An 11,800-nucleotide genomic window follows, 5' to 3' on the forward strand; every position below is an offset into this window, starting at 1 on the left:
ACACCATCAACATCATTTCGTTTCACTTCATTTTCAGTACATGCATTTTTGCATTGGTGGATAGTGGATCTCCGACACAATACACTGCCAGACTTGTTAACTAATTAAAATTGCTGATGTGGCAAATCCTGGTCTAGACACGTCAGTCACTCCGCACAATTTGAAAAATGTTTTGGTGTATTTGCTTGTTGGATTCATAGCTATCATCCACTCTATCCTCTTGTGATTTCTGATGACGTGGCCCAATGAATGCACATGCAAAACAATCACCCAGATACACACTGCTGCTAAAAACACAGCCATGGAATGGGAGTAATCACATATACAAAGTCACCATTTTTGGTCCTTGAAAAAAGGCTCTTAATTTCCAATACACTGCTCATCCACTCATTCTCTCTCTCTCTCTCTCCCCATCCCTCCCTTATTTTATTCAGTAACTCCCACTGACACTATCACCATTTCAGTGGGGAAAACTCTGAGACTCCCAGAGACCTTAGTTTCTTGATACCCTTCTCTGGGTTCCTATCCATTTCACCTCTGATTGCAAATTTGAAGCTCTTGAGATCCATTTCTTCTTCTTCTTCTTCTTGTATATGCAATGGCTCTCTGCGCATTCTCATTTCCTGCACATATCAGCAAACCAGCAGCATCTGCAGATGCTCAGAAATCCCACTTCTCTGTGGGAACACCTCTTCCATGCCCATCTCAGCAGAAGCTCAATCAGGTCAGAAAAGTTTGCATCTTTCTTGTGAATTTCACAAGGGGCACTCACTGCATGGATGATTTGAGTTTTGGAGAAATGGGTTTTGTTCGAAATGTCAATTTTATAATTCAGAACAAAAATTTAGTTGTTTTTTGTTGTCAATTGGAGCAGGTGATGAGAAAACGGCCAAGTGGGATTTGTGCGTCACTGTCAGAGAGAGGGGAGTATCACTCACAGAGACCTCCCACTCCTCTCTTGGACACCATCAACTATCCAATTCACATGAAAAATCTTTCTGTCAAGGTATATAATTTTTTTTTTAAATTTTAAATTTTTGATATATTTGCATTGGTTTTAATTGATCTTGCTTGTGCTAATTAATTTTAATTCAGGAGCTTCAACAACTAGCAGATGAGCTGAGGTCTGATGTGATCTTCAATGTTTCAAAAACTGGAGGCCACCTCGGTTCAAGCCTTGGTGTTGTGGAGCTCACTGTGGCTCTTCACTATGTCTTCAATGCTCCTCAGGACAGAATCTTGTGGGATGTTGGCCATCAGGTTTCTCACCTTCTTTCTTTGGTTGCTCTCCTTTTCTGATATCGAAAAAGCAGTGATTCAATAACTTCAAAATTTTCCGTGTTTTGATTGCAAATTGTGAGTTTTGTTTTGTGTAGTCTTACCCACACAAAATCTTGACTGGGAGGAGAGAAAAGATGCACACCATGAGACAGACAAATGGATTAGCCGGCTTCACTAAGCGCTCTGAGAGCGAATACGATTGCTTTGGCACTGGTCACAGTTCTACCACTATCTCTGCAGGCTTGGGTAATTTCCTCTTCTGATAAATGTTGAGAACTCAAGTGTATTGAACTTATAAGTGTTCCTTTGTGGTTAGGAATTGAATTTAAGATTAGAATATTAACTGATGATCTGAGGTAAAAGGTTTCCGTTTAACAATCGGGATCAAAACATGAACGTCCCTTAGGAAGTTGCACACAATTGTAATTATAAGATAGTTTATCGTATTGTAGATTAGAAACCTATTTGTTAACAATATTTCTATAATTCTAAGTGAAGAAAATCTGATTCCTTTAACTAAACTCTCGTGTAACTAGTTACAATTTGATATACTTGCATCATGCATCTAATGTTATGGAAAAATGTTATATTTATCCTCACGCCAGTTTTTTTTTTCCGAATGATCCGATTGACTTCTATTTAGTTTCTACAATTTCAATCCCGATTACATTTTTCGATTTAAAGGTCAATTCCTCATTTTGGTTTTTAATCGAGGATGTTAATGAAAATGCAGGGATGGCAGTAGGCAGGGATCTAAAGGGAGGAAACAATCATGTAGTTGCTGTAATAGGTGATGGTGCCATGACAGCAGGGCAAGCGTATGAAGCCATGAACAATGCGGGGTACCTCGATTCTGACATGATTATTATTCTTAATGACAATAAACAGGTTTCTTTACCTACCGCTAGTCTTGACGGACCCATCCCGCCGGTAGGAGCTTTGAGTAGTGCTCTCAGTAGGTTGCAATCAAACAGGCCGCTCAGAGAATTAAGAGAGGTCGCCAAAGTAAGTAATAATTAAGTCCGAACATAATTCAGCATACAGAAAACACTTGCATTTCCAAAAATGTGGAGATTCTGATTATGGTTCAACTTTGATTTGCGATTGTTGCAGGGAGTTACTAAACAAATTGGTGGCCCTGTGCATAATCTGGCAGCAAAAGTTGACGAGTATGCTCGAGGAATGATCAGTGGTACTGGTTCATCACTATTTGAAGAGCTTGGACTATATTATATAGGTCCGGTTGATGGTCACAACCTAGATGATCTTATTTCCATTCTCAAAGAGGTTAAAATTACCAAAACAACGGGTCCTGTCCTGATCCACCTTATCACTGAGAAAGGCAGGGGATATCCGTATGCAGAAAAAGCGGCAGACAAGTACCATGGTATATACATTTCTTTCTGAAGAGACAAATAAGCAACAAGTGCATTATTATTTATTGAATTGGTTCTGAAATTAAATCCATTATTGTACGCAAACAATTTATTCGCTGATGATTCTTTAAAAGGAAAACTGAACGTCTTTAATGCCGTTAAAAGATCTCATTCATGTGGTCTGCATGTGCGTAATCTAGATATAGTCAATGAAATGCGAATAAAGTAGTTTTTCTTTTGCTATTGCAGGAGTGGCCAAATTTGATCCGGCAACTGGAAAGCAATTCAAAGCAAGTGCTAGTACACAATCTTACACAACATACTTTGCAGAGGCTTTGATTGCAGAAGCTGAAGCGGACAAAGATATTGTTGCTATCCATGCTGCAATGGGAGGTGGAACAGGTATGAATCTCTTCCTCCGCCGGTTTCCAACAAGATGCTTTGATGTTGGAATAGCAGAACAGCATGCGGTTACTTTTGCTGCTGGTTTGGCCTGTGAAGGCCTAAAACCTTTCTGTGCAATTTATTCATCTTTCTTGCAGAGAGCTTATGACCAGGCAAGCTATTAGCTTCTTTCATCTTTAACTTCATCCATCATTGTTATCTTCTTTCAAAAACTGATATGGTGCTACTCTTAGATGGTCAGAATATTACTGAAAGAGTATATAAACTCAAATATTGGCTTCCATGTTTGGGCCTCAGGTAGTACATGACGTAGATTTGCAAAAGCTTCCGGTTAGATTTGCTATGGACAGAGCTGGGCTGGTCGGAGCTGATGGTCCTACGCATTCCGGGTCTTTTGATGTCACTTTCATGGCATGCCTTCCTAACATGGTGGTGATGGCCCCTTCTGATGAGGCAGAGCTTTTCGATATGGTAGCCACTGCTGCTGCCATAGATGACCGACCAAGTTGTTTCCGATACCCAAGAGGAAATGGGGTTGGTGTTGAGCTGCCACTAGGGAATAAAGGCACTCCTCTCGAGGTGACTTTCAGCAGTATCTACTACTATGTATCTATCTATAGTAACCATAAATTTCAATAATTACAAGATGATTGAACGTTGGCAATTTGCCTACAGGTGGGAAAGGGAAGAATATTGATCGAAGGGGAAAGAGTTGCACTTTTGGGTTACGGAGCAGCAGTACAGAGCTGTTTGGCTGCCTCCTCTTTGGTGGAATCCCATGGTTTGCGTCTTACAGTTGCTGATGCACGATTTTGCAAACCACTGGACCGAGCTCTCATTCGCAGCCTTGCGAAGTCACATGAGTTTCTGATAACTGTGGAAGAAGGATCCATCGGAGGGTTTGGTTCTCACGTTGCTCATTTCCTGGCCCTTGATGGCCTTCTTGATGGAAAACTCAAGGTACGCATTTGATTTTTGTTACGATATTCTACGTATGATGTTTCGATGACTCTTGCATAAACATTATACTCCTCAAATTCCTTAAAAACTCACATTGATGCTCAATATCTTGTAGTGGAGACCAATTGTTCTTCCTGACCGGTACATTGACCACGGTTCCCCTGCTGATCAATTGGCCGAGGCCGGACTCACCCCTTCTCACATTGCAGCAACCGTATTCAATATGCTTGGACAAACAAGAGAGGCCCTGGAGATAATGTCATGAAGACAGAAATTTACAAAGCAGCGCCATTTTTTCGCTGTATACAAAACCGAAATTGTGACGCTCTCTATTTCCATCTGTATAAAAAAGTCCCATATTTGAGCAAGGTGTTGCATTAGGTAGCTGAAGGAAACCTAAACAATCCAGTTCATCAATTAGGAGCTCCAACTAGTTGAGGCACCTGAGATTGTAACATGGCCTACAAATGCAACTGATTTGTGACTAGAAGAAAACTCTTTTCAAGTCTTTTGCACGGTGTCTTTTGGGTTTTTAACTTAGTTGCTTAACCCATCCGCATACAAGTTTGGTTTCAACGTCACAATAGCGTTCTGATTCAATAATGCATGGTTGTAGAAAGAATTTTACGCATTATAAAGTGTTACTAGATTGAAATGTCATGCGGTGGGAATCCGTTGTTTGATTTTAATAATGCATTGTTAAGGGATTGTTGACATGTTTTAGTAGAGAGAGAGCAATTGGGGTTGTGGCATTTCTAGGGAGGATTTGGCCAAGAGAACATTCCATATATGTGTAGGCAGGAAATTAGTTAGTGGTGATTGATTCGAAATCACATTATACAAAGTATATGTCATGAAATGTCATGTCATCTCTTCCCAAAGAAAAACAACCAACAACAATTGGATGGTGCACATAAAAATATTCCCAAGTGATAAACCCACATCTCTCAATCCTCCAATTATATCTCATGAATGTCAAATCTCCAAAACCTTCCCTTAAATTGAAAAGTTATGCCACTTTGCCCTATTGATCATGAAATAAAATATACAAAACAAATACATACTTAATTAGTTCCCCAATTACTTAAAGAATCAAGCTATAGAAAGAAAAAGAAAATTCCTCACCAATTATTAAATGACAGTCGATGAAATAACAGTTGAATTAAAAGATTCTTTTTCTTCTTCAAAATCTTTTTTAAGTGTTTTTAACTGTAAAATTGAGTCTCGAATTGATTATTTGAGAAGAACCCAAAATACACCAAGATGAACAATATTGCATTAAATTCGCCTATAATTAATATGAAACAAATAAATTGATTTGTGTACTAAATACCCAAAAAAAAAAAAAATTGTAGTTGTGAAACCCGTAACCATTTACTTGAAAGAATTTCACTCTCTTTAAACACAAACTTTGTTACTCCCTCGTCCCTACTACATTATGCAACACGCATTTGGATTCTCATCACTGAACATGAAAAGAATTTCACTCTCTTTACAGCAATCAAAAAATGGTGGATAAACATTTGGTTTTGTCAGATTTCCCTCACCGGACGCATCTTTTGGTTTTTCTTCCTTGTCAACCACAATCTCCACTTTTTTGCCCGTCTTTTTCCTCAGTTTCTTCAACACCTTTTGTGGGTCGATTTTCCCAGTCACCACAACTTTGTGTTTCCTCATTTCTGTCGTAAATTTCTCCACCCCTAATAAATAAATTAACCCAAAAACTAAATTAGAATTAAAACAAAATTAAGATAAAACTGTAAAAGAAGTTAACCTTTGACTTTGCGAAGGGTTTTGACGACGGTTCTTTCGCATGCATTACAGTGCATTGAAACCTTGAATTGTACTGATACAACCTATGGATGAACGAAAATGAAATCTAGTTATGTAATTTTGAGTCCGTCATTTGATGGTAAAAGGTAAATGTGGATTAAAACGTGGAATCTTACTTTGAGTTCCTGGTCATTTTTCTTCTTACTCTTTCCCATTGACACTGTTGACTATTGACGACGAGAAGGCAAAGCATGCAAATTAACCATGCAGGGATGGAAGTTGAAGAGACAAAAAGGCAGTTCGGTAAATATTTGCATGTGTTTTGTAAGAGCGGTTATTAAATCGAGTGGTCAAATTACGGACATGCCCCTTTCCTTGGTCGGAAAACGAATTAACAGTTTGTCAGTTTTTTTTTTTTTTTTTTGGTCCCTTATTTGTTTCCCCGCGATTTTCTGAATGATGTTCCAACGTTTCCAACTGCTGAGTTTCTCTTTTACCACTTCAACACATCAATCTTACCCAACTTAGTTTATGCAATTGACTATTTTTTGGTGAACAAAATGTTTAGGGTTATTCTCATCACCAACATTAGACTATGTTGATAATGAGTCCTACATTAATGATGGAAGGAGGTACTTTACATGAGCTTACATGAGGTTGACTACTCCTTATATTGCCAATTAGTTTTATGGTAAAACCTCAACTTTCTTCATGGTATTAGAGCAGGTTATCCCACGTGTGCAGCCAAATGGCCACATGTGCTCTACGTCACCTCATTGTGTTGTCCACGTGTTAGGCTCGAAAATTCACCACATGTGAGAGGGCGTGTTGAAAATGAGTCCCACATTTATGGGAGAAGGGATCTTACATGGACTTATAAGAGGTTGGGCTACTTCCCATATTACTAATTGGTTTTATGGTGGAATCTCAACTTTCTTTAGACTATACTCATAACGTCGATTTAGAAGGACTTATGCGTAACGCTTAATTGACAACTTTTATCAGTATAGATTTGTAATTTGCGTAGGAATTTACAAATCTCTCACCAATATTTAGGATCACTAGCAGCGACACTCGAACCTTGGTGGGACGATACATAAGACAGGGACCTTAATTACCAACTGAGTCAACCTCTCTTTGGCTTTAAGCACTTGACTTTAAGAATGTAAGTTAACATACTATTTACCAAACTTTTTTTGTTTCAACAATTGTCGTACATGAGATTTTGACTTAATGATAACAAAGTTGAGACTAGATGCTATTAAATTAAGAGTTAGTTGATAATGAATATATGGCCTATCGAGATCATAACAATTTAAAAAATAAAAATAAAAGAGAGTTGTAAATGATGAATTGTTTTAGTGGATAATTCTTTCGTCTTCAATCCATTACATTTTGAATGCAAATCTTCTTTTGCTCATAATTTAAAAGAATTTAATATAAATTATCCTATTGACAAAAACAAAAAATCAGTCATTTCATAAAAGATTCAGAGTACAGGTTTTGGATGTTGCAACCAAAGCCCTGCTCATTTATTTATTCCATTGGAAAATATAAAAAAAAAAAATTACAGCAACTATGACATTACAGAAACTGGAATTTAATACTTAATTAGCATTAACAACCCTGCAATTCTTTCTAATCTCTCCACCGTCCTGCTCTCGTGTTTTGATTCCAATGGCACCCATTTTCTTCATTGAATTCCCAAAGTAGGTCATGAAAACATGGAACCTCTCCAAACGTCTAACAATCCGAGCCGAACGCCGGTCAGTGAGTAGGGCAGCATCTGATGTCAAGAGGCCTTTGTTTTGCCTCAAGCCCGCAAAGTAATGACTGTCAAAGGAAACTGAGCTGTTGGCGTCCAGCGCCACCGCGACGACTGGAGTGGTGCATTGTGTTCTCAAAAACTCTGCGTATTCTGGATCAAGTGTAGGGTCTATGTCACCTTTTCCGGTTACGTTCAGTCTCCTTTGAAATACAGAGCAATGTGCCACTCCAATTGTATGTGCCCCTACACATCGAAAAATGTTCTTTTATTAGATGGTCAATAATTTAATCAGTTGAACTAAACCATTAATTGGATAAAGTGATCATTTGAACGTGTAATTCAGATTGATAGTCTAAAGACGTAACATGACATGATCATTGAATTATCAAACGGGAAGAGAAAACTTGATACATACCTGATAATGCCACAAGATCTATGACGTTCAGCCCCAAACCAATAAAGTGCTGGTAGAGTGTGGTGAAGTTTGCACCTGCGGAGGGTAAGTTTGCTGAAGCCTCTGACGAAAGGGAGACTTTTCCATCTTTTCTCCCGGTTAAAACCTGCCACATCGGCCTTCCAAACTGTCCAATGATCGATAATAATTAAATATCACAACCAAATTTAATATATATATGAATGATTTTATTTGATATAATAATAATATATATAGGAATGATTTGAGCGTATATATATATATATATGGCACGTACTTGATAAGAGACAGCATCTCGGGCTGCCAAGGCAACAATATCAGCACATGAGACGATGCCGGGACACTCTTCTTCTAATCTGGCTTTAATTTCATCAATAACCTCATAACCTCTAATATTCCTGTTTTGTATTGCTTCCTTCTCCGCCGTGTTGTCGCTGGTTGAATCTAGCAATAGTGATGCATCACATCCCTACAACAAGATACACACACACACACACACACACACACACACACACACACATTAGAATATATAAACGTTGTACAGGTGATGATGCTGTGATAACAAGAAAAAAGGCCGGTAGACACTCTGAGTATCCAACCCAAAGTCAATTTTAGGATACTAGGAAACATACTCTCAACGATGCATAACGTGTGATCGTGTATGTGTGCACATACATATAATAAGGTAATTAAGGTGTATCTTAAGGTTTTGCTACATGATCCATGCATGTGGTAATAAACTGAAATGGGAAGGAATTGGTGCTCATACGTACCCTAACAAAACAGTCATGGTAGTGCATCCTTAGAAGCTTTGCTGCCATGGTAGGATTTTCTGCAACCTTGCTCCATGTGATATTCTTCACTATTCTTCCAATTTCAGGGCAACTCTTGTGATAGAACACCGGACTCAGCCCACCATGACCACGACCGCGACCGCCATTACAAACGCTAACAACGTCAACGAGCACAATAAGAGAAACTAACACCACATTTATGCTAGGCCTCATGATCAAAGATATTTATCCAAAAACCCAACTTTTGAGTATGAGTTTGTTTTCTGAACACGTAATATGAAATGCACCAGGACTCTAGGAGTATATATAGCCTTGGAAAAGCTAGTTTCGAAGTAGCTATTTTGGTTTCCTTGAGCTATAAATTAATCAATTAAATACTTTTTAAGTGATCTCGATTATCAATTGTATAACATTCGATGTTCTTCATGATACATTTTGATATGTAATTGAAGTATATGATTCGTTTGGTCAACTACTTGTTTAATTGCAACATACATGTAGCTGCTAGCTAATCATCGCTCCTTATTCGTTGAATAATGGCCGCTATTGACCAAATGAAAAACAAAAAGAAGAACAACAGCTTGGGGAAAGAACGTAGACGTTACTTTACATATTAGGATTTAGGGTTAGAGTGCTAGCAATCTTCCTTTTTTCTTTTTTTTTTTCGTTCCAACTTTCTCATTTTTTTTTTTTTTTTTTTTTTTTTTTCAATTTGCAATGTAACTGAAGGATTCAAACGATTTATTTTCTAAGTCGTCCTTCAAAGATCAAGTCTTGCTAAAAATCAACCAAATCTAAATCTGTTTAGTCATATGACGGTTGTCCAATTAATAATAATCTAAATTACATAATAAAATAGAAAACTTCATTTTAATCCTTAAAAAATATGAGTGTTAGACTATAACCTTGTGTAAGATTAAAATCCAATTTTAGTCCCTAGTACATTTAATCATCTCATTTATTAGTTATATTTTGATGTTTTATTTATCTTTTTATTTTTATTTTAATGTATTAATTACATTTAAATTTAATTTTTATTTCATTTATCATAATATATTTTAATGTCTACATTTAGGCAACTAATTTTTTTTTTTTTATAATATATATTCCAATAACAATTTTGTATGCTTCATTTAGGTACATTAATACATTTGAATATTTCGGTATATTCATCGATACAATCATATAGGTACATTAATTCAATATAATGCATTTCGGTACGTATATTTTGGTACACACATTTGAGTATTGACTTTTAGGTACATTAATTCAATATACTATATTTCGATACATACATTTTGGTACACGCGAGCAAATGTCTGGAAGCTGACAGAAATTCAATGTTTCATGGTAGCTAAGGTATATACTTTCTGTTAATATAATGCATGATTTTGTAAGTCCCAGGATCAATTATCTAAGTTGTCTGCTGTTGTTTTTCCTTAAGAAACATAACAAATATGTAATGGCTGGCAATATATAGAGTTTCAATCTGGCAATGTGTGTGTGTGTGTGTGTGTGAAGCTTTACGGGCATAAAGCACACATGACCATTAAAAAAAGTCAGAACAGCTCGTTTTCTAGCCATGTACGTCTGTTCGTGGACTTTGATCACAAATGCTAGTTAAAATCTCTTTCATTCAAAGCATAATATATCATATATGTGCTGTTCGATTTGGGGATAGCTTCAAATCAAAGATTTGTTTTGGATATTCTTGATTAACCACATATTAATCTCGCCACGTCGATCTTTATGCTCTTGTAGAACTGGAGTCCAATAATCCGATAATATTCATAACATTTAAATTAATGTTAATGATAATGTTAATCAACTTTCTAGTTTATATCTCAAGAAACCATCATTAAAGTCATGCTGAAACACCTTGAAGAGAAAGCTAAGGCACTGAAGTGAAGATGAATACACATAAATATTACTTTGTGACAAGATTTTGCTATGGTTAGTCGTTACACAAAGTATAAATGGATGTTAATTAGTATGTGACCATACATGCTTAAGCGACTAACCGTAACATAACTCTACTTGATCTAAGAAGCATATATTATCACAAATGCATTACCTAGCAAGAAAAATAGAGCCTTGGGTGTTATGTGTAACCTCTAGCCATAAATCGCTCTAAAAGCGCTCAAAGGCCTAATGTGAGATTCCGTATTTTTGGAATTTGTTTAAATGTTACTATTTCAATCCCTTTTTGAGCTAAAGCCTTTACGCCATCCCATCTGTTGTATTAGTTACTAAACCTTATTATTTGTGTACAACCGTAAAGGTTTTCGGATTATTTATATTAGAGAAGTTTGTTTTTCTTTTTATTTTTACTTTTATTCTCGCTCCACCGCAAATCTGGGGCGTGACACCTAAACCTGAAAACAATTTGTATAAGCATGTAACTTTTAATATCAATACTACTTAATCAAATGCAAAATTTTATCATTTCCAGTATTAATCTTTCTCGCACATATCTTATTTGGGCGATAAGACAGCAAGAATCGAGACTTTCACTCTAACCACCACATAATATACACATTGATCTTTTTCTCTTTTCTCCCCTTTCTGATAAAACAATATTAGTGGGGTAATTTGAGCCAAGTCACACAATAAGCTAGTTATAATGAGGTATCGAACTCGCCACTTATGAAAGTTGAATCTGAAACCTCTCATATACAAATGAAGAAAAATATCATTAGACCGTATTACTACCGACAAACATTAACACAACTCTAGCTATGGCATGCATCAAAATAAGTAGTATATATACACGTAGGATGACATTTTCTCTATCTATAAAACAACGCTTAAATTAGGTTTATAATAAATCCTAATAAGAATGAAAGTAGAATAGATGAAGATTTCAAAAGGACTTTAAAATTCGTAATAAATTCATGGGTACCCTGCTGCCATGCAATTCTCCCAAAAGAGGCTATCCACCATTTCATCCATGTTGCTAAGTACACCAACCAGCTTTGATTCCACTTCTTCTTCCTCATATCCTGAGGCT

The 11,800-nt window shown here is 36.7% G+C and overlaps 2 protein-coding genes across 2 annotated transcripts; one reads left to right on the plus strand and one right to left on the minus strand.

Moving 5' to 3' along the window:
- The first annotated feature begins 313 nt into the window (after positions 1–313).
- LOC103958539 (probable 1-deoxy-D-xylulose-5-phosphate synthase, chloroplastic) lies at positions 314–4,531 on the plus strand. Its single transcript, XM_009370809.3, has 10 exons — positions 314–724; positions 875–1,006; positions 1,096–1,260; positions 1,377–1,527; positions 2,015–2,286; positions 2,395–2,668; positions 2,907–3,214; positions 3,360–3,641; positions 3,738–4,022; positions 4,138–4,531. The coding sequence occupies exons 1-10, from the start codon at positions 599–601 to the stop codon at positions 4,285–4,287; spliced, it is 2,145 nt and encodes a 714-aa protein (XP_009369084.2). The 5' UTR covers positions 314–598; the 3' UTR covers positions 4,288–4,531.
- Positions 4,532–6,922: 2,391 nt separating this feature from the next.
- LOC103958587 (peroxidase 24-like) lies at positions 6,923–9,278 on the minus strand. The gene is made up of 4 exons (XM_009370870.2): positions 8,770–9,278; positions 8,274–8,465; positions 7,979–8,144; positions 6,923–7,806 (listed from the first exon to the last, which is right to left on the minus strand). The coding sequence occupies exons 1-4, from the start codon at positions 9,001–9,003 to the stop codon at positions 7,403–7,405; spliced, it is 996 nt and encodes a 331-aa protein (XP_009369145.2). The 5' UTR covers positions 9,004–9,278; the 3' UTR covers positions 6,923–7,402.
- Between the last annotated feature and the right edge of the window lie 2,522 nt (positions 9,279–11,800).

This window comes from the organism of the source record quoted next, unplaced genomic scaffold, assembly GCF_019419815.1.
Source record: "Pyrus x bretschneideri cultivar Hongxiangsu unplaced genomic scaffold, Pyrus_bretschneideri_v1 Contig21, whole genome shotgun sequence".
Taxonomy (NCBI): Eukaryota; Viridiplantae; Streptophyta; class Magnoliopsida; order Rosales; family Rosaceae; genus Pyrus; species Pyrus x bretschneideri.

Excerpts from the sequence above, each read along its gene's own strand:
- LOC103958587 (XM_009370870.2), bottom strand. The coding sequence starts at position 9,003 with ATGAGGCCTAGCATAAATGTGGTGTTAGTTTCTCTTATTGTGCTCGTT. Across the intron at positions 8,145-8,273 it reads GAGATGCTGTCTCTTATCAA|TTTGGAAGGCCGATGTGGCA; the intron begins GTACGTGCCATA and ends ATCATTGGACAG. Across the intron at positions 7,807-7,978 it reads AGATCTTGTGGCATTATCAG|GGGCACATACAATTGGAGTG; the intron begins GTATGTATCAAG and ends TTCGATGTGTAG.
- LOC103958539 (XM_009370809.3), top strand. The coding sequence starts at position 599 with ATGGCTCTCTGCGCATTCTCATTTCCTGCACATATCAGCAAACCAGCA. Across the intron at positions 1,007-1,095 it reads TGAAAAATCTTTCTGTCAAG|GAGCTTCAACAACTAGCAGA; the intron begins GTATATAATTTT and ends ATTTTAATTCAG. Across the intron at positions 4,023-4,137 it reads TTCTTGATGGAAAACTCAAG|TGGAGACCAATTGTTCTTCC; the intron begins GTACGCATTTGA and ends AATATCTTGTAG.